We start from the raw sequence: 23,575 nt of genomic DNA, 5'->3' as shown, positions 1-23,575 counted from the left end.
CATTTACATTACTCCGTTTTCATGTGTATGTACCAGTACTTACCAGTATGGTGTTCCTATGAAAGAGTCCCTTCTTTGTAGGGTTTTGGTATTTTTCGCTGACACCCCAAAATCCGCTGCAAGCACAAAGAAAAGTATTTATTCTTTTTTATATATTTTTTTAATTCAATTTCTTGGTAGAGAGAATGATTAATGGGCCAGTGTTATAACCTGATATCTTCTTTCGGGGGAGGAATACCGTAAAACAATTAATAGCCCGGGCACTTATTTCCTTCAAAATCACTGAACACAACCCGGCGCTTATTGAAAAGACTACCACATTGTTTATTGTGACCAGTATAAACATAATATCAAATCCATCGCAGAGCAGACTAGTCTTCCTATCATACACTCCCCAATGTCACGTTTAAGCATCATATTTGTTTCCACACCGTAAACTGCCATGACATCATTGAGTTTCCTGTTAAACCTCGAGGAATTATTTAGGGGCCAATGACTTTTCAATGAAAGATGAATGGGAATACCCTATAAACTAGGAGCAAAATATTAAATAACTTCACCCATCTGTGATTAAATAGATACCATGGGTCTCTCACCCGACGAACAAATCTAAAATGGTCTAAATCTGTGGAACAAAAAACTTAAAGGAAAAACATTTACATTTACATTTAAGTCATTTAGCAGACGCTCTTATCCAGAGCGACTTACAAATTGGAAAGTTCATACATATTCATCCTGGTCCCCCCGTGGGGAATGAACCCACAACCCTGGCGTTGCAAGCGCCATGCTCTACCAACTGAGCCACACGGGACCACACATGACAGACTAGCTCCGTATGACACGTCAGAAGTGTGCTGTACGTGTCGGCCGTATTTGGATAACTTGTTGATAAAAGCTCTCTGTTAAGCAGCAACAGAGGTTGTTCCTGAGACCGACTGGACTGACTGAATGCCTCCAGAGGCAACTCCCAGTCATTAAATCAAAGCTCTGGTGTCTGTGCTTGTGGACATATTTAAGGGCATTGAAGAGGGCCTTGTAACATGTAGGCTCCACAAAGCAGCGTTGTTGTTAGGCAAGTGGTGCTTCAACAAAATATCTGATATCAACCGTTTTGACCCAAATCCTCAGCACAAAGAACTTCAGGAATGCTGAAAATCAACAGAATACTAGCAACAAATCACATTTAGCAGATTTAAAAAAATATTTTTTATCAGAACGCCGTTTTCCCACACTTCTCACATTTTATTCTTCAGAGATGTCTCAGGGAAGGATTTCCTCTAAGTGGGTTGGTTGTGCGTTCGCAACATTCATGTAAACATTCCCACCCCGCTCTTGCTGACCAACAAGACAACTCCATAGACAATGTGACCCTTATACACTGTACAATGAGAAATCTTTGTTGCTTATTGGAGAATTATTCAAAATCATTTTTGATTGAGGTGGATAACAGCCCTGCTGTGGAATCTAGAAAATCCAATGAGAAGAAAATTGGTTCTAGTATTCTGGAAACATGAGGTCTCAGTGTTCTAGAGGAGTACATTATATGCGTAAACCATTGTGGAGGGAGAAGATGGTGTCACCTAGCTTGATGTCTCCCTCCAGGGTGAGGAGGATGTTCCCGGCCTTCAAGTCTCTGTGGATGATCTTGATGCTGTGGAGGTAGACCAGGGCCTCCAGCGTCTGTCTGCAGATCACCTGGATCTGAGGTTCCATCAGGCCCCGGTCCAGCTCTTACAGACCAGAGAGAGGGGAGGACACAGGTTAGGGGAAACTAACATCACTAACCCAGTGACATCAATGGCTAAGGTTTTACCTCAACAGGAAAATGGTACAACTCAACAACTTTAACTGAGAACCAAAGTCCCTAATAAAAAGGCAAGGTGGGTTCGTTGGGACACCTAAGGTATTTCCCATGAGGCAGATGGAGCTGCTGTAAGTCGTCTTAAATGGCTACTTACCCGAGAGCGTTGGCTCCGATAAAATATTTACATGCTAAAACAGGACTTTTTCCTATTCTCTCCGTGTTAAGTTAGTTGTATTTGGGGCCAGCAACTGCTGTATGAGGAGCTGGATTATCAAAGGATAAACAGCGCAGGGGTATTTCCCACAGTGTGTGGGTCTTGTCGGTCTGCCCCTAGTACCTTGCTACAATGGCAGACCCATTACAACGAGACGTCGCTTGGCCCCGTTCGCTAATCCTTTCATAATAAAGCAATATCCTTAAGAGCAACAGTGCTGTGGCAGTTGCAGCTACGGCCGCAGGTACGGAATGTGAAACGTCAAAAACGGGAGAGGCGGGGAGCTTAGGAAAACAATGTTCCAAGGGACAGAGCACATATTATAGAGTACACACCTATAAAGGAATACCCGGCCTACAGTAGTGCATGTCTCCTCACCTAACATAGTAGCGTCTACGGCTCCTCCGGGGCAGAACTCGATCATGATCTGTGAGGAGGAAGAGGAAAAACAGCCAGCATTGTGATTTACAGTTTAACCTCAGGAAGTTCCAATGGAACACAAAAACTGATCCGGAAATGCAAACTACATACAAAACATCCTAACAGGGTGGAGGGATTCCATGGAATGTGAAAATACCATTTTCTACAGAACTATCAACATCACAATGTCAAAAGGTAGACGTTAGATCCTCATCGTGTTTAAAATAAAATCACAGTTAAAGTTAAGACTCCCAAAGAACAGGACGAGGGGTAAAGAAAAAAAGAGGGGGCTGAGAGGAGACAAGAGGGAAGGTCCACAGAAGAAGTGACAGGTGGTAGCCTAACTGTTTTCAACGTCACTGAGATGCAGCAGAGAATAGGTCTCGTATCACCCTGGGAGAAGATTTGAACTCAAGAGAAGAGGGGGAGACAGACAGACAAGAGTTCTGGGAAGTGAGGCCTCTTAGAACCCAGTCGATCTGCCTAATAAAAAGACAGCACTTAGACATGTCAGCAGACGGGGGGACACTGCCTAGTCAACAGGAGAGAAACCAACATCTCCCTTTCTAGTTGTACACTCCAGTCTCTGACACCTGTGGCGAAAGCAATCTCAAACACTCTGCACTGCCTCGTGTCAATGAAGGCGGAACACACCGTGGCCGTGCAGGACAGGACTACAGTCAGTGTGTTTAGCGATGGATGCGACGGTCACTAACTCCACAGCCTTCCAAGACACATAAACCAAATACCAGCACTGCTGAGGTGAAACAGCAAGAGGGAAACTGAAAACAAGTCTGAAAAATGTCCTGTCGGAGAGATTTTATCCAGCTGCCAAAAACTTTATCCTTGTTTCCTCCTCACACACACACACACACACACAGATACACAAGAGCACAAGTCCCTCCACACTGTACTTTCAAAGGCTACTTATGAATGAGTCATGCAAGTCAACGGGGGCCTATCACAAAGCCAGAGTATAAATAAGTGTTTTAATAATATTCCACGACCCTAGAGGGTCACTGTGGTACATTAACCTACGGCCAGGAGTTCAGAGAGCCACTAAAACGTTGAAAGTGGTGTGTGTGTGCGCGTGCAATGTGTTTGGTCTTGGGCACTCAGAAGGCTTGCGACAGCTCAATAGCATGCATACCTGCCCTGTGATCTCACGATTACATAATTCCCTGCTGATTGGGCAAACAGATGTACGTCTTGTTTTAACATAACAAAGTGCCCTCTCCTACTCATTCACTCATCCCTATGCTATGACACCACTGTCAAAGCATTGGCAAACCCTGCTGGACAGGGTGGAGGAGTTTCGTACTGAACAAAATGGAGGACAAAACGGTGGCTTGTTACCGTACATCTAGACACACACACACACAGCTGGGGATGGTGTACCAACCTTCATTCCGAGGGTGGTGCCCATGTCGTCACAGTAAAACAAGGGCCTCTTATGATATTAAAAATAGGTTTTGTGAGGTCATGTGTTAGCATAGGTTTTAACCTCAATAACCTGGCCCTCCAGTTTTCTAAATCCCTGCCAATCCACCCGTCAACAAATAATTCAGATGTGGATGACAAGCTATGTACTGTACATAGGATTGAGGCGGCGGCGAACACCTAAAGGCTTAGTCAGATTTACGTGTGACACCAGGTCGGTTTTTAGGGGAATTTAATGATGACTATCTATTGCTGCTAGGTCGGTAACTTTTTTTCGCCCCCTTTGAGGGATTGTTTCCTCATGACGTGAGCACTGTCGCACTGGTGAAAGATCTGATCCAACTGGTCAGATCTACAGCCTGTATGGGCTGCACATGTACGCACATACAAAAACGTACACACGCTCACGCAAATATTGTACATACCGCATTCTTCCACCACCTACTCACAGCTCCGTCAGAGCCTGGTGTAGGCAGCCACAAAATACATCCGGAGCACAGCCCAATAGAGCTAGGAGGGTTGACATTCGCTGTACACAACCACCAAGTCTTTGAGAGGGCTGTGTTATGGGTTCAGTGAAAAGGACATTGAGCAATATTCCCAGATGTTCTATAGGATACGTGATAATCCATCTCCTTTTGGAGAGAAATATGTTAATTGATGACTGTTAAAAGATGTAGTTTCACTGGCTAAGCCCTTTTTGAATTCCTGCCACTGACTGCTCAGTCGGGCAAGTTAAGTTGAGCCGATACTGGCGTGTGGACCTGCAAACACTATTAGATATACACGTAAACTGGCTGAGGCAGCACCTAGGAGACATTGACTTCAGTTTATTCAACTGTGCACCGACACACAACCTCATTTAACAAATCTCCTGGGTATTAAATAGTGTGTCACTTGTAATTAAAATGACCACCATGCTTTCTCCTTCATGTTCAAAAATCAGCAGTGTTATGCGTTGTGACACCTTGGAAAAGGAGTAACGTTTCAGTGACAGAACACTTCCCCAGGAGTGATTCAAAAAACGGAGGGGAACAGTAAGATAGACAACACACTGCTCTATTGCAAGGTAGTACTGTAGGTCCACTGGGACGGTGGGAAAGAGGGAGTGAGATAACGTGAACAAGATAACAACAGATTTACTGTACGCCGAGTGAAGCTGTGCGGGATAAACTCAACGAGGAACCGACATTGACATCGTTCACCTCCTGTTTAATGGCCTCTTTCTGCCTCTGCTTGGTAACAGCAGAACACTGCAGCATTCCTTCACGCGGAGAGCTCTCTCCTCGTCAAGACGGAGCCTCGAGGAGGGACAGATGAGGTATAAATTATACACGCACACGGATGACACTCAGACTGTGCAGCAGGTTTTTTATGTTGGCCCTGGCAGGTGAACACGATGCCCATCTGTTAACACCCGTTAATAGAGCTTTATTGGTTTACCATGGGATGATTTCCAGATGAAAGCATTACCATGGCTGGCTGGCTGCAGTCGTGCGTGTTAATGTCAGCAGTCAGTGGCAGCCCTATGTTAAAAGGCCCCCTATTTCTCACACTGTAGAGCGGGTTGTTCCAAAACTAGAACAAACAGCCTTCTCTCTCTACAGAGCAGAGTGGGTGTGCAGCGGAATGTGCCACCCCTGCTCTCCGGCTGAAAAAGGGGGGTTTGAGGCACACAGCCCAACCGCTGGTTCAGTCTGCAGCATGTCGTCAGCAGAGACATCCCTCCCAGGCAGACTGGCATGCTCCAGGGATCACAGATCTTTAGTCATCCCCTCGGCACTGGCCCTTAGCCAGGGAGAGGCTCTCCGTTTGTGGTGCCAGTGTTTGTGTGGAGGTTTTATGATCGAATGCCTCATCCACACCCAGAAATGTACGAGTTGTTATGACACTGTAGAGAGAGTGGCGAGGGATGGTCTAAACTAGAACATGCTTCTTTTCTGATGATATCCAAGTACGACAGTTCTATTTATGATGATATCCAAGTACGACAGTTCTATGAGTCATCTACACCTCCAAATATTTTTTGAAATATATTTTTTTAGAGGGTAGATCAGCTTTAATATTGCATATAGAAGCCACAATCTATCAAATGTAATTATCTGCATAATATCCAATCGCCCATTTTTGGGAAAATAATATATTTTTTAATACAGGTTCCTTCCTTATTATGTTAGCCTAACCCCATCATCCCTCCCCTAATTGTAGTAAACTAATGGACAACAATACTTAGGCTTCTACATACACATTCTACAGACAGTATATTAGTTCATTTTCTTGTTAATTTTAGTCCAGCTCCCCTCAACACCATCCGGTTTTGATTTCTATATATTTTTAAACTGTGATGTTTCACAAAAGTTTTGAACCTTTCTATTCTCAGTTTCTACAGATAGTAAATAAATAAAAAACATTGTTGCGAAGACCATTATTGATTGACTGACTTTTCAAAATCACTCAGCAGGTGCTATTTGCAGAGCTAGCTCCAGGTAAATGTTGCAATTCTTAAGCCATTCCTGAACCTGCGACCAAAAACAATCTACATAAGCGCAGTACCAAAACAAGTGAGATATAGATATATATAGGTAAGAAAAACCCTAAAAATGAGCAGGTGTTCTAAAACTTTTGACACAGAGTGTGTTCATTCAAGGGTTTCTTTTTTACTATTTTCTACATTGTAGAATAATAGTGACGACATCAAAACTATGAAATAACACATATGGAATCATGTAGTAACCAAAAAAGTGTTAAACAATTCAAAATATATTTTATATTTGAGATTCTTCAAAAAGCCACCCTTTGCCTTGATGACAGCTTTGCACACTATTGGCATTGTTTCAACTAGCTTCATGAGGTAGTCACCTGGAATGCATTTCAATTAACAGGTGTACCTTTTTAAAAAGTTCATTTGTGGAATTCCTTTCCTTCTTACTGCGTTTGAGACCATCAGTTGTGTTGTGACAAGGTAGGGGTGGTATACAGAAGATGTTTTTTTACCAAATAGGGCTAAGTCCATATTATGGCAAGGTCAGCTCAAATAAGCAAAGAGAAATGACAGTCCATTACTTTTAGACATGAAGGTCAGTCAATGCGGAAAATTAAGAACTTTGAACGTTTCTTCAAATGCAGTTGCAAAAACCATCAAGCGCTATGATGAAACTGCCTCACATGAGGACCGCCACAGGAAAGGAAGACCCAGAGTTACCTCTGCTGCAGAGGATAAGTTCATTCGAGTTACCAGCCTCAGCCTCAGACAGTTCATAAACCACGTGCCATAGAAATGGCACATAACATCCTCCCAACTATTTTGCAACCTGTACGGCACAGCTGTCCATTTTTTGGTCCTTAAATTAAACTGGTATAGTTATTTATCACAATTTTCTATAACCAGTTTTGGTGTAATGCAGGGCCAACAGACAAGTTGCTCACCTTCTCCCCCTTCCACTTTTGCGGAAAACGTAAATCTCCAATCTTAACAGTACCAAAAGTAGAAATAAAACAGTGAGAAGTGGTATATGAGTGCTTGAACACTGGGCTGCACCTGACCACTCACTCTTATTAAGGAAGTTGTTGTTGTTGTAGTAAATAACCCGGGCCTCTTGAATAACATCAGATTCAAGTCTGGTTATACTGCCTATGTACACTCAATTATAGGCTTTTACTCTAGAATGGTTCTTGAGAATGCGATCAGAGAAAAAAAACTGAAACCCCACCAAGGGGACACACAGGAAATGTGTAATTTGAAAGCTGTACGTGTATTTGCACACTGACCTTTATAAAAAAAATAGATGAGCCGACAGTCCCTGTGCAGAGGCCTTGTAGAAAAGAAAAAATTATTCCAGCTATGCCACTGTGTTTTTAACAGATGGAAGGTGGAGCAATAGACCCGCTGCCATATCCGGCGTGGTGCCCCCCTTGGTCTGCAAGAACAGCCCTTCACGTAATCTTTACTTCCCCCTCTATGACAATTTCAACTAAGCAACTTTATATCACATGGCTTTTGGCGGTTGATGAGTTTATACAGCACCCATTTCCAGGTGATGGTTTCAACGGTCATAGATCGATCACATTCAGTGATGCAGCGGTAGTCAAAAAAAGAGAAATAAATAAGTAACATGAATTATAAAATGTCAGAATCTAACTATCAATCTGAGTTCAGAATAACAGTGTTGCTACAGTCTTAACGGTGATTATTTGTTTTAGTAACTTGTTGGCTTGGATGTTTGACTATTTCCCTTTTTCCCCCCCATCCATTTTGTAATTCCTAGGATAGTTTATGTCCGGGACCAGCACGATTCAAAGCTAATCAAATAAAAATGTTGGTCGCATACACATATTTAGCAGATGTTATTGTGGATGTAGCAAAATGCTTGTGTTCCTAGCTCCAACAGTGCAGAGATATCTAACAATACACACAAATCTAACAGTACAAGAATGGAATTAAGATAAGCAATGTCAGAGTCCGGTGTCTGTGTGATACACACGTGATGGGATGTATAAACATTATGGACAGTATGTGGATAGAATATTTAGTATATCTGTAGAATACGTAGTATATATATTTATTAAATTGAGTAAGCTGTTATAGTACCATTAAAATGGCTTCAGTCACAAAAGGTTCCTACGAATATTTGCCTCTAAAAGTTTGTGAGGGTCTTAGGGGACAAGGCACATTTCTTCAGCCTCCTGAGGTTTTTCTGCATACGGTTTGTGTGGGTGGACCATTTCAGACTGTCAATGATGTGTACACCGATGAACTAAAAGCTTTTCACCTTCTCCACTGAGGCCCTGTCGATGTGGATGGCGACATGCTCCCTCTGCTGTCTCCTGAAGTCCACGATCAGCTCCTTAATTTGGTTGACATTTTGTCAAAAATGAGGTTATTTTCCTGGCACCACTCTGCCAGGGCCCTCACATCCTCCCTGTAGGCTCTCTTCATTGTTGGTGATCAGGCCTACCACTGTTGGTTCCTCTGCAAACTTGATTGAGTTGGAGGCATGTGGCCACAAGGTCATGGGTGAGCAGGAAGTACAGGAGGGAGCTGAGCACGCAACCTTGTGGGGCCCCCTGTGTTAAGCATCAGCGTAGTGGAGGTGTTGTTTCCTACCTTCACCACCTGGGGGCGGCCCGTCAGGAAGTCCAGGACCCAGTTGCACAAGGCGGGATTCAGACCCAGTGCCCGAGCTTAATGAGCTTGGAAGGTACTGTGCTGTTGAAGACTGAGCTGTATTCAATTAACAGCATTCTTACATAGGTATTCCTATTGACCAGATGGGATAGGGCAGAGTGCAGTGCGATTGCATCGTCCGTGGATCTATTGGGGCGGTATGTTAATTGCAGTGCGTCTAGGGTTTCAGGTAAGGTAAGGTGATATGTTCCTTAACTAGCCTCTTTAAAGCACTTCATGATGACAGAAGTGAGTGCTACAGGCAATAGTCAGTTCAGTTACCTTTGCTTTCTTAGTTACAGGAACAATGGTGGACATCTTGAAACAAGTGGGGACAGCAGACTGGGATAGGGAGAGCTTGAATTGAACTCCAGCCAGCTGGTCTGCACATGCTCTGAGGACGGGAGGACGCAGCTAGGGATGCTGTCTGGGCCTAAAGCCTTGGGAGGGTTAACACGCTTAAAAGGTCTTACTCACGTCGGCCACAAGAGCGGCCCGCATCAGTGGCACGGTGTTATCCTCAAAGCGGGAGAATATGAAGTTTAGGTTGTCCGGGAGCAAGACATCGCTGTCCGCAACATGGCTGGTTTTGTAATCTGTGATTGTCGTCTTGTGTCTGAGCCACTGAATTGCGACTCCACTGTTTCTGTACTGTAGTTTTGCCTGTTTGACTGCATTACGAAGGACATAACTGGACTGTTTGTGTTTCAACCATATTCCCTGTCACCTTTCTGTGGTTAAATGCAGTGTTTCGCGCTTTCAGTTTCGTGTTCAAATGCTGGCATCTATCCACATTTTTTGGTTTGGGTAGGTTTTAAATTATAACAGTGGGAACAATATCCCCTTTACACTTCCTTATGAACTCAGTCCCCACGTCAATGTTATTCTCAGAGGCAACCCGGAACATATCCTGGTCCGCGTGATCAAAAGAATCTTGAAGCATGGATTCCGATTGGTCAGACCAGCGTTGAATCGATCTTAGCACAGGTACTTCCTGTTTGAGTTTCCACCTATCGGAAGGGAGGAGCAGAATGGAGATGTGATCTGATTTGTAGCCATCCCAGAAGGCAGAGTAACAATGGTCAAGAGTTTTTGAAGCGCGAGTACTACAGGCAATGTGTTGATAGAACTTCCGTAGCGTTTCCTCAGATTTGCCTTATTAAAATAAATGCGGCCTCAGGATATGCTGTGAAAGTTTGCACAAAGTCCAGTGTCGTTCCTTGAGGGCCGTCGTGGTATTGGCTTGAGGGGGAATATACACGGCTGTGACGATAACCAAAGACAATTCTCTCGTGAGGTCATGCAGTCGGCATTTGATTGTAAGGTATTCTAGGTTAGGTGAACAAAAGGACTTGAGTTCCTGTATGTTACCACAATCACACCATGAGTAGTTAATCATGAAATATACACTTCAGTCTTTCTTCTTCCCAGAGAGTTCTTTATTCCCATCTGCACAATGTACTGAGAACCCAGCTGGCTGTATGGACGAGGACAGTATATCTGGAGAGAGCTATGATTCTGTGAAACAGAGTATGTTACAGTACCTGATCAGTACCTCACTCTGAGCTTGTCTACTTTATTGTCCAGGGACTGAACATTAGCGAGTTATATACTCTGTAGTGGTGTATGGTGTGCACGCCTCCTGAGTCAGAATAAACTTCCACTCCGCCGAAGGCGTCTTTGAGCAGCCCTTAGGGATAAGTTCAATTGACTTGGGGGGTATGATCAAAATAGCCAATTCGGAATGCTGGTGAGTTACCACCACTGATATCCGAAAGTTATTTCCGTCTGTATGGAATAGCGCATAAAACGTTGAGCTAAAATTGTAAGAAACACACACAAAAAATAATACTGCAAAGTTGCTTAGGAGCTAGAAGCAGAGCTGCCATGTCTATCGGCTTCATAATAAGGTCACTTGTGTTTGTCTTGGCAGACATGGGCTGATTACAAAGTACATGCAAAACATGCCGTCTATTCAATAATAAGAAAGCAGGGGAAAGTTAAAATAAAGTATACCCTACAAAAGGGAGGAACTGAAAGATCTAGCTTGATCCTCATAGTAACCTATAGGGTTCACCATCAGGTCAGACCATAATCTATTCTGTAATAGAGGGCTATGGAGGGGATTAAACCATTGAGTTGGGTAACAGAACAAATTCCACACGGCCCACTGTGTTGGCCCCTAAGTTCTTACCCAGAGCTTGGCATCATGGTAGAAGGCGTCCAACAGCTTGACGATGTAGCGGTGGTCACACTTGGCCAGGATATCTATCTCCACCATGTAATCCTCCAGCTCCTCCTCAGTCTTCGTCTCAATGACTTTGGCTGCAGCCAGCGCTCCAGTCTCCTTATTTTTGGCCTAGAAGACAAATGAGTCAACATTTACATAACACAAAAAATGGGGAGAAGATTGTCATGTGATGGAGGATAGAGCCATTTAGAAGCCTAGATCCAGTCAATGGGCCTTCTCAAATTGCCATAACATATATGAATTTTGAGATTCATTCTTAACAGGAGTTATAATCTATTGAGACACTGGTAAAATGGCAAAAGGCGAGCACACAGGTAGTACACAAATGATTTCTGCACAAGGGGGCTGTTTCAACAGGCTATACAAGGACAGTGAATTTTATATTGGTTAATACTAATAAACATCATAGGTGGGGCCCGGCAGTGTGGCAAACTAGTGGGGGTGTTAGGAAGGAAATTAAACTTGTGAAAACCACCTAGTTTAGAAAACACAGAAGAGGTGAATTACGAATGTATGTGACTACAATTGAAAAATGTATTGAATACGTCATGAGCCTGTCATATATTGCCAAATTAATCCCATTTTCTGAAATGTTTTCATTACACCTCACATAGATAAAATACTGGAAACAGTTGACAGTATAGATTAGACTTCAAAACCATATCTTGGCTCTGCCCACTCAGTGAATTTCTCAGAGCGGCGCAAGACTTTCATGAGAAGAGAACCCAACCAAAGCCCTGGGAGAATCAAAAACTCTGACAAAACACAAGAGTCTAATTAAAATGTTACTTAACCGCACTTTAAAAAGCACACCAGGAAAGGAAACGCCACACCATATAAGAGCTGCGGAGGAGGAACCACTGTAGCCAGCCAGCCCATCCACATTGAAAATGGCACTACACATTGGTTAAACACAAAAACAGACTGTACATGTCCCCAACAGAATGATACACAAGCATCAAAACAGGAGGGTGAGTCAGTGGTGAGCACATAACTAGAAGGAAAGTATGTTTTTGTGTCACAGTTATAGTTCTGAGAATGAGGGGTAAAGGTAGGGCTGGGCAATATGACCAAAATATTGATATTTTTGGACAGTATGGCAGTATTTCATGTTTTTGAATAATTTAAAAAAAGTTTGACATTTGCTTTGAGTCATGATTGACCCTAGGGGAGGCAACAAATAAATTGTAAGCGATTTCAAAAATGGGGCTTTGTCCATTCTAATTGATTGATACCTTTCAATCCAACAACTGTGCATTTTCTGTTCAACTCTACACAACATTGCCCCCCCCCACCCCAATTTTTTTTTTCACATTTTATTTAGCAAATATTGCAATTGCAATTTGACTTGTGATTTAGATCAAAGCACTTGGGTGACCTCTTGTAATCATAGAAATATAATGATTATTCTAATTCTATTGTTAGAATATAATGGGCACCTTGAATAAAGTGTTGTTTGACATGACAATGAATGTAAAAGCAAGGGAGGCGTTATTGTGACAGGGTAGAAACCAAAGTGTTGGTCAATGTTTCCTCACGGACCCTATAACCTTTGGCTAGATTAAATGTTCTCTTAGCTAATTCATGTAGCTAACATATTCATGTTTTCCCTATTCCTCTTTTATTTGGAAGATACTGTTGCACAAACATATTGATTTAAGCCTACACCATCACTGGTATCAGGAAATTATTAGCTAGCTACCATCTCTGACTCACAGCTAACTAGCGATTAGCGGCTAACAGAATAAATGTAGACATACATGTTATTCAATTATTGCGTGCCCGCCAACAAGCATCTGCGTTGCCAAGGGCTAAAACTTGACGCAGTTCGCGCTGCAAGTCCTGCCTCTCCCATCTCCTCATTGGTTTATAGAAGCAGGAACCCACGTGCCACCTCATTGGTTATACCAACGTGGGTGACTGAAAGACAAATGAGGTTGGTGGCGGTAATGCACCTAATTTAAGAAAGTTGCCAATCGCATTATAAAGTCAAGAGAAGAAAAAGCCTGGAAGGAGGAGAGATGAATAGAAACGATTCGGTTTACCGTTTTGTGTGTAGATTATTTGTCGGAGTAGAGGACCTTGTGCATTTCAGGTAAAATACAACTCAAAATTTATATCCCAGGACAAATTAGCTAGCAACAGTAAATAGGACAAGCTAGCTAGCTAAATTGCCATAAATGTTTAATGCTTTTCGACCTATCCCCAAATTAATATAATTGGTTCAGAGTTTGTTTTGATATTTTAACCTGCGTGTCGTGATCGCGTTTGGGTGGACAAAATGCATTTATTTATGCACGATGTCACACGATGGCGCACGTGCGCAGCCGGTTTGGGTTCCGTATAACACGATTTATTTTTGCCACAACTTGCTAAGACAAACTAACCGTTTGCAGACAGTAACATACAAACTAATAGTGTGATTATAGAACACTTGTTAGAAGTGTTCTATACTTCAACAGTGAAGAGGCGACTCCGGGATGCTGGCCTTTAGGCAGAGTTGCAAAGAAAAAGCCATATCTCAGACTGGCCAATAAAAATAAAAGATGGGCAAAAGAACAGACACTGGATAGAGGAACTCTGCCTAGAAGGCCAGCATCCTGGAGTCGACTCTTCACTGTTGATGTTGAGACTGGCATTTTCATTGTCAAAAGCTATATTTCTAGGGGGTTTAGGATTAAGGTAGAACTAGTGTTAGGATTAAAATTAGGTTTAGGGTTAGAGTTAATAAGGTCATGGGGTTAAGGGAAAATAGGATTTTGAAGGGTTATAAAATTGTGCCACCACCCTCCAGGTTAGTTTGGGTTTGTGTATGTGGCTTTAGCTCCTCCCAATGACCTGGAGCTGTGAGGCTGCAGACTGAACAGCCTGGTGGGGTCCAATATCTGAAGGGGCTGTGGGAAAACATATGAGTAAACACTGCAGTCAGGCATCGAGATACTAGCCTACCATAGTTACAGTCCTGAGTTCTCTTGAACACATGATCTCACCTGGAATAAGTCCAGGGCCTTTTTTAAACATTTTTCCTGGTGAGGAGACGTTTTTAAACGTTTTTCCTGGTGAGGAGAGAGAGACATGCTAGTGTATCTGACAATGCGTCGCTGAGCATTTGCATTTCAACACCACCGTCAGGAACCTGCTCTGCTCCCACCATCTGAGGCAACAGGGCGCCACGTTATGTTACCAGTCCCACTTTACAAGCCTCCACAACCAAGATCTCCAACTCCCCCCCCCCTCCACACTCATTGTGCCTCACAAGGGAGCGCTGACTTCCTGGAAGGCATCAAGGCCCTGGAGACTCTCCACTGGAGGAGGGAATATGCAGAGGGAGGAGAGGTGCTGGTTGAGGATAGAGCTGTGTAAATCACACTAACCTAATTATACTAACAGAAAAAAAGAAGCGGGAACCGGCTACAAAACAGGCTCACGCCACCGAGTCTCCCTCCCATGATCGTAGCGAAGAAGTACAAAGCTGAGCTCCCTAACTCAATCATCCTACTGGGGAACAAAACAACTGTTTGGTGGTTTGTTTTGCCCAACGTCTCCATGGATGTCAGGAACAACTGATTTGACACTGGCCCCTCTCCTCTGCTAGCCCGCCTGCCTGTATGTCTGTGACACACCATGAGAAACGTCTATCAATCTCTCGCTGCAACAAAAAAACAACACCAATGCTCCACGAAGGGGCAGAGGTTGAAGAAGTAAAACGAGGGACCAGCTATTGTTTCCTGCCTTTTGAGTACATGGCTGTGAGCGCACACACTGCTGCCCCCCCCCCCCGCCCCCCCAAAGTAAATCATCATGCTAAAACACTTAAGGAGATAATCTGTTCAAATAGAACACGGAGGTCATAAATAAAGCCAGAGAAAGCCTGAGATCCAGTTGGAGAAGTGACTGTGCGGATTACTACACCTGGCTGTGAGAGGAGAAGAGCAGACACACTGGGTGGTGTGTCTCTGCACTCTGCTGCTGGCACAGCCTCCTGGGGCCAATTACCTCCAGGCTGAATCAATAGTGTCAGATATCAGCGTACAGTAAGCATGGGGCGGTGTGCTGAGGCGTGGGCCTGCCTGCTGGTACACTGTAGTATGGACTCTGCCAGCGCACACACAGTGCCACACGCACACACACAGACACTGACAGGACACAGATCCCATCCCCAACCTGTCTCAAGATAATGTATGTGCTTAACATTAGCCCTGCCATTAAGATGTCTAGAATGTCTGTTAACATCAGGCTGCCGCGTAAATCTTGATCTCCGTCTGCAGATGACAGACTTACTCATTATGACAAAACTGAAGAAAAGAAAAAAAGACATCTCCGGCATCTTTGGGCTGGGGGCACTAGGGCTGCGTGTTAGATTATTGAATGACTTGCATATCAGGTCTAGCTAATGTAGGTGTTAACTGTCAGTCGCTTGAGAATAAAGCCTCTATCAAAATAAGTGGCTATCATCCCATTCTATTTATCAGAATAGGACTAGGCTTCTGCATGAAGTCTGCCAGAGTTCTCTATAAGCACAAAGGCATGTGTCCTATTGAACAGAAAGAACACATACTAATGACAATAGAGGGTCGCACCCATAGAGGGTGGGTCGCACCCGTCCCAAATGCATCTATACCCTCTATAGTGCACTACTTTTGACCAGGGCCCATAGGGCTCTGTTCAAAAGTAGTGCAATCAGAATCCCCTTTATTCGCCAACTACATGTACACTACCATTCAAAAGTTGGGTTACTTAAATGCCCTTGTTTTTGAAAGAAAATCACTTGTGTCCATAAAAAAAATCTAATTGATCAGAAATACAGTGTAGACATTGTTAATGTTGTAAATGACTATTGTAGCTGTAAACGGCATATTTTTTTTATGGAATATCTACATAGGCCCATTATCAGCAACCATCACTCCTGTGTTCCAATGGCACGTTGTGTTAGCTAATCCAAGTTGATCATTTTAAAAGGCTAATTGATCATTAGAGGACAAGTACATTAGAGTGTCTAGTTTGAGAAACAGACGTCTCACAAGTCCTCAACTGGCAGCTTCATTAAATAGTACGCGCAAAACACCAGTCTCAATGTCAACCGTGAAGAGACGACTCCGGGATGCTGGCCTTCTAGGCAGAGTTCCTCTATCCAGTGGCTGTTATTTTGCCCATCTTAATCTTTTATTTATTTTGGCCAGTCTGAGATATGGCTTTTTCTTTGCAATTCTGCCTAGAAGGCCAGCATCCCGAAGTTGCCTTTTCACTGTTAACGTTGAGACTGGTGTTTTGCGGGTACTATTTAATGAAGCTGCCAGTTGAGGACTTGAGACGTCTGTTTCTCAAACTAGACACTCTAATGTACTTGACCTCTTGCTCAGTTGTGCACCGGGGCCTCCCACTCCTCTTTCTATTCTGGTTAGGGCCAGTTTGCGCTGTTCTGTGAAGGGAGTAGTACACAGTGGTGTACGAGATCTTCAGTTTCTTGGCAATTTCTCGCATGGAATAGCCTTCATTTCTCAGAACAAGAATAGACTGACGAGATTCAGAAGGAAGTTCTTTGTTTCTGACCATTTTGAGCCTGTAGTTGAACCCACAAATGCTGATGCTCCAGATACTCAACTAGTCTAAAGACGGCCAGTTTTATTGCTTATTTAGTCAGTACAACAGTTTTCAGCTGTGCTAACATAATTGCAAAAGGGTTTTCTAATGATCAATTAGCCTTTTCAAATGATAGATAGTAGATATTCCCCCCAAAAAGAATCTGCCGTTTCCAGCTATAACAATCATTTACAACATTAACAATGTCTACACTGTATTTCTGATCAATTTGATGTCATTTTAAAACTGACAAAAAGAAAGGTGATTCTTTCAAAAACAAGGACATTTCTAAGTGACCCCAAACTTTTGAACGGTAGTGTACATACACGGAATTTTATTTGGTAAATGATGCCAAGGTAAACAGAATATAGAAGATGAACATAATATTACAGACAGTATATAGGGAATAGGGGGGCATTTGTGACAAATGTGAGAAATTTGTGACAGATGTCACATCCAGATGCAATCTGTGGCATACGCTGCGCTTCCTCTCAATCTTCTTCTTGAACTAATGCCAAATGTGTCTCGTCTCCACAGGATGCTTAGCTCTAGTTCCCAGAGGTCAGGAGGACAGGTCAGGGGAGATCATAGTTGGTCATACAGCTCAAAATCAGTCCCCGGGCAGACAGACATGGCAGGCAGGAAGACGGCGCCAGGGGATTGGTTAGTGTACACTAAGCCCTCTGCAAATAAGCTTTGGCTTTAGAAGGGATGATCATTAGCGTTTTCCAGGAATCTTCCAGGAGCTTTCACTGCTGGCTGTGTATGTAGACACCGATGTGCTGTTCTTTAGGCTACCTGCCTTTCCACTGGGAACATTTTATTTCTCGTCTTACATTTTGGGGCGGCAGGTAGCCTAGTGTTTAGAGCGTTGGGCCAGTAACCGAAAGGTTGCTGGATAGAATCCCCGAGCTGACAAGGTAAAAAATCTGTCATTCTGAATTGTTCCCCGGTAGGCCGTCATTGTAAATAAGACTTTGTCCTTAACCGACTTGCCTAGTTAAATAAATGTTTAAAAATAGGCTGAGGATTACACACAGGGTTAAACTCTTACTGTATCTTTATTTACAGAGAGTTGTTCAACATGGCTGGGGGACGCAGCAGGGAAGTTCAAACTTTGAACCCAGAGAGGTACGGTGCTGCCGTCTTTCAGGATGTGGTAGTTTCGCTGCGAGGTATTATGAAAGGTTTCGGGCTCAAAACCCCAGTGAAGAACTCGCCACAGCACATCTCTTAAGATGGGCTCTGAACATGGAGCGGTTGAGTAAATTTGGCTGATGTTTGACTGGATAAAACATAGTACAGTACCAGTCACTCGTGTAGAAAATGTCACCCATCTTGATAAAAACGTGAAACATGGTGCTTTGATAGACTGCACAAAAAGGCATACGTTCGATTACTTTTCAAAGCACTGCTGTTACGTCATGTATTGTGCTTTAACAGTAGGCTCCGAATCGGATTTAAGCTAGCTTCAATGTATTCCAAAACCAGTTTTGACTTGTTAACTCATGATTTTCTCAGGCTCACAAAACATCTCTCCCTCGCCCACACTCCAACTCAAGACAGTCACCACTGAGACAACCTGCCACATACCGACAGGGGGCTGGGGAGTCATGGGGGACAAGCCTCTACAGGAGAATCCTTATCAGGCCAGTCACAGCTGGCCCCCACAGATTACCAGCCCTGGAGCACAAACATGTGCTGTCACCATGCAGGCCTCCTGTATTACAGGAAAACCCTTGATCTGTGTCCCAAATGGCACCCTATACTCTACATAGTGCACTACTTTCTGGTCAAAAGTAGTGCATTATATAGGTAAAAAGGTACCAATTGGGACGGCGCTGTCAGGTAATGCTACGCTAACTAATGCAACTCACAGTACAAGGCAACAGCAGCCAGGGAGCCTGCTCAGCAGCACGTGTCCCATTAATAAGTAAAAGGGACCGTTCGGCACTTGTGCTTCGGCCATACCAGCAAACACAACATGCTCTGACACAGGGATCAGCAGGAAGTGAGACATTCTCCCATCTCAGCAATAGCCGTCATGTGGGGGAGATTTACGCAACTCTGCTCTGGTCATGACTACCTGTAGCCCTGGGAAATCATTGGTCTCAGAAGTGAACAAGTTGATCCACACTTTCATTTTAAGAATGATAGTCGAGGCCTCCCGCCTCCTGGTTAGTTCATCAGACTAGATACAGATACCTGTATACTGTTCAAAGAGCAGCTTTAAGTTAACTACTGCTGCGTGACACTGACTACTAGGTCCTCCTTACCATCTGGTGACAGTGACAGGCCAATGGGGCCCATTAACCTGAGTGATACCTAACCGTGATACCCCCATGACAACCTGAGAGAATGTCAACAAAGCCCTGTTGTTCACCCGGATGTGTACAGCCAACCCAGATCATGAGGCCAGCGGCTGGCCAGACTGACACCTACACTCTCCCAGACATTACTGGAATCAAAAAGGAAGCATGTGACCAGCAATGATCAAGCAAACAGATGACTCAACAAGTTGATTTGTTTCACAGCTGTTCTAAAAGGAGTTGTTACAGCCAACATTTGAACTAGATCTTGCCGGCCCTGGAGCAGTGAACAGAAGTGTCCTCCATACTGGTATAATTGACTTGTAGTTATGGGAGTCATCTGGTGGCTTCCTGAACTCCTTGATATGTCCCAAATGGTAACCTATTCCCTATATTGTGCACTACTTTTGATGGGTTCTGGTCCAAAGTAGTGCATTATAAAGGGAATAGGTTACCATTTGGGACAAAGTCTGGACAGGCTGTGGAGCGGAGCCCCGAGACCCCATCCCACAGACTGATTAGTCAGTAGCCCGAGGGCCACATAGGATGTTTCCATCCCCCCTCCGGCCCATAGCTTTCCTCCTGACCCCGACTGCTCCAGGTGTGGAGCACTGACTCCTCCGCAAGCACTCCAGGACAGCCAGACTTCTGGGGACTGGAAAACACATTTAGCCAAGGGGAACATTGTAGAGACAGTGTTGTCACATGTTTCCGTCTTTATTGAAAAGTGTTGTTTCCATTGTAACTTGACATTCCAAAGATATCTTCTAGTATACTAAATTCTATTCCGAGTCCTAAAGGGTATGAGACATGAAGAGATTTTAAAGTATCCTCTGGACAGAAAATTGCTAGGTCAATAGCCACGGTTAAAATTGGCCTACATGCAGCATAAGGTGGTGTATTTTGGTGGTAGGGGTAACTGAAGGCATCATTTATTTCTATTAGGGTGGCTCCATGTTATTTTTCCTTTCAGTGTCGTCAGTGAAATCCCACATGGTGTTCTCACATGCCTGTTCACAAGGTATGAGTGGGGGCACTGTACTCTGGTCAGGCCTCACTTCTTCCACTGGCCCCCTAAGTCAAAGACACCCACTGTACTACACTGGGCATGAGCAGATACTTTTTCTGCCATGTTGCAATGTGAGGACTAAAAGATACAGATTAAATATAAACCCATAACCCAAACCACAGCTGGGTTTGGATGAAGCAAACAGTGGAGGGTAATAGTGGGGTCTCCTGGGGAGGTCCAAATGGAGCCCAGTTAGTACAACAGCTCTACAGGATTTGATCCATCTGTATTGGGCATGAAATCAGAGTGTGCTGCCCTTCAAAAGAAAGCAATCTCTCAAAGTTCACAATAAATTGGTACAAAAGTTCCTTCGAAGATGATCAATGCAGTTAGTTCTAGACTAGGGTCAAAATGCTTATGCGGATACAGTGATGGGGCTCCAGAGGTTAATGAGCAGTGCAAATCCAGCAACTCCCTACTGCCCATCCCTCAGCACTTGTAGGTTAACGTTTGTCATGAGTCTTGTTCTGGAGGCAGAACTGAGCGATTTCCCCTTAGATAGGACAGCTGTAAAGTCACAATTGGCTATATACATGCATAAACACTACCAGTCAAAAGTTGACACACCTACTCACTCAAGGGTTTTCCTTTATTTTTACTACATTGTATAATAATAGAAGACATCAAAACTATGAAATAACATATGGAATCATGTACAGCAGTAACCAAAAAAAAGAAGTGTTAAACAAATCAAAATAGCAAATACGGCTATCTTCTGTATACCACCCCTACATTGTCACAAATTAACTTTGAACAAGGCACACCTGTTAATTGAAATGCATTCCAGGTGACTACCTCATGAAGCTGGTTGAGAGAATGCCAAGAATGTGCAAAGCTGTCATGAAGGTGAAGGGTGGTTACTTTGAAGAATCGCAAATGAAATATATTTTGATTTGTTTAACACTTGGTTACTACATGATTCCATGTGTAATTTCGTAGTTTCATTTCATGATGTCTTCACTATTATAATATGTAGAAAATAGTAAAAATAAAGAATAGCCCTAGAATGAGTAGTTGTCCAAACTTTTGACTTGTACATACATAGAACAAATATAAAACATGTAAAGTGTTGGTTTCGTGAGCTGAGATAAAAACAAATCACATAAATGTTCCATACACACAAATATTATTTCTCTCAAAATTGTACACAAATTTGTTTACATCCCTGTTCTCCTTTTGCCAAGATAATCCATCCACTTGACAGGTGTGGCATATGAAGAAACTAATGATAAACAGCATGATCATTACAAAGGTGAAACTTGTGCTGGAAACAAAAGGCCACTAAAAGTTTCTCAAGACACATCAAATATTGAGTTTCACTCCTGTTAGAATAAAAAAGTATTCGGGAAAAAAAATACATGGATTAAATCACACCTTTCAAGTAAGAAAATAAGCCATCAAAAAACACGTTCTAAAAGATTGAATCACGCATGCTGACGGCATGACAATGCCACTGTGCACAAAGCAAGGTTCATAAAGAAACAGTTTGAGATCGGCGTGTTAGAACTGGACTGTCCTGCACAGAGAGACCTGACCTCAACTCCATCGAATACACCTTTAGGATGATTTAGAACACTGACAGCGAGCCAGGCCCAATCGCCCAACATCTGTGCCGGACCTCACTCACGCTCTTGTGGCTGAATGGAAGCAAGTCCCCGCAGCAATGTTCCAACATCTAACTACTGGAAAGCCTTCCCAGAAGGGTAGCGGCTGTTATAGCAACAATGGGGAAACCAACTCCATATTAATGCCATGATTTTGGAATGAGATGTTTGACGAGCAGGTGTCCACATTCACCACATGACTAAAAGTATGTTGAAACCCATATTGCTTACCTTGTAAACTTTTCCAAAAGCTCCATCACCCAACTCTCCGATAATTTCCCATTGGTCATTAGGATTGATGTCTCGATGAACGTGCTCATATTGTTTTGCCTTCTTTTTTATGTCAAAATTAGACAGGCGAAGTATTTTGCTGAATTTAGCGAAAGCCATGGTTCGCCGCGAAAAATGCAATATAAGCGGTTCATAAAACCACGTTTCTCAAGACACAGCAACTATTCTGAGTTTCACTCCTGGATTTATAATCACACACCTTTCAAGTAAGAAAATTAAGCCGTCAAAACACGTTCTAAAATATTTTATCACGCGTTGTCATTAAAAAAATATTAAAACGTAATATTTCCATTCACATGACTTGTCCACTGCACACAATGACCACCTGCTGCAACACTGTAACCAGTTATGGAGAATAACTTGTTGCTTCCGAGTAAAAAGACAGAAGCCCCACCTTATTGCCATGTTCAAATACTAATCGGAACTAGGAAACTCGGAAAAGTCCGACTTGCTAATAGATTGTAGTTATACAAGTGCCGCGTTTAAGCAGTTAAAAAGTAGAAAATTTACGAATTTCCTAGTTCATAATAATATTTGAACGTAGCACAGGCCTATAGCTCCCCAGCGCTCCCAGTGTCATGGAAGTGTCGTTTTCTGGGCGCAGATCCGTCTTCTTACGCAAGATATGTAGTTAAAATAACTTCACTTCCAGTTAGATGTGCATGTCGTTTTTAAAATATCTGTCCAGTGTTTCCAGGTTTTTATGAAATATGACCTATAATTAATTACAATAAAAGTGAAATAGTTTTCATTGCCCAAAATGGTAAGTAGCTTAACTATGTTAAAAAGCAGCTCTTATGTTTTGGAATGGTGTGGGCATACCACAACAACAGTATGGTGTCCTGTATGCAGGACATTAAAAATATTCACGTGAAAAGACCGCTGATCGGCCAGCTCATGCTCATTAGGAGGATGATATCGTTCTCTATGACGAAATAGAAAGCATTTATGAAATAGTCTGTTTGAGATAGGTGGGGTTTTTGAAGTGTTTTATCTCCAAATTATGCTTTGGCCTCAAATATGAGTATAGGATAAGTCAAACACAGGAGGTTGGTGGCACTTTAATTGTATCAAATACATCAAACACATGGTTTCCATGTGTTTGATGCCATTCCATCAGCTCAGTTCCAGCCATTATTATGAACCATCCTCCCCTCAGCAACCACCACTGGAGTCAACAACATTATTTGGGTATGAGTCAGTGGCGATTGTAACATGTAAATCTTGGAGGGGCAAACAAAAAACATGTTGGAGGGATGAATGCCAGCAAAGCCACTACACTATACAACACTAAACAATACATGAATTGCACTATAACGGTGACAAATGGTGCCCACAAACTGTTAGGGCCTACATAAAGATGTCCCAACAGCAGAGTCCCAACAGCAGTCCCAACACCTTACCACTGCTACACCTGGCTATCAGCAGA

General features: G+C 43.1%; 1 protein-coding gene across 1 annotated transcript in view; it reads right to left on the bottom strand.

Moving 5' to 3' along the window:
* LOC120032065 (serine/threonine-protein kinase 10-like) overlaps positions 1–22,479 on the bottom strand; it is a 42,337-nt gene extending 19,858 nt beyond the window's left edge. Inside the window, exons 1-5 of the mRNA XM_038978012.1 lie at positions 22,087–22,479; positions 11,237–11,401; positions 2,397–2,445; positions 1,581–1,730; positions 44–116 (exon numbers count right to left, since the gene is read on the bottom strand). Of these exons, the coding sequence (XP_038833940.1) occupies positions 44–116; positions 1,581–1,730; positions 2,397–2,445; positions 11,237–11,401; positions 22,087–22,245 (596 nt within the window). The 5' untranslated portion in view covers positions 22,246–22,479. The remainder of the gene's footprint in view (positions 1–43; positions 117–1,580; positions 1,731–2,396; positions 2,446–11,236; positions 11,402–22,086) is intronic.
* Positions 22,480–23,575: the final 1,096 nt, after the last annotated feature.

Source organism: Salvelinus namaycush, chromosome 3, assembly GCF_016432855.1.
Source record: "Salvelinus namaycush isolate Seneca chromosome 3, SaNama_1.0, whole genome shotgun sequence".
Classification (NCBI taxonomy): Eukaryota; Metazoa; Chordata; class Actinopteri; order Salmoniformes; family Salmonidae; genus Salvelinus; species Salvelinus namaycush.
Note: the sequence above shows the minus strand (reverse complement) of the source record. Positions and strands in the feature narration are given on the sequence as shown.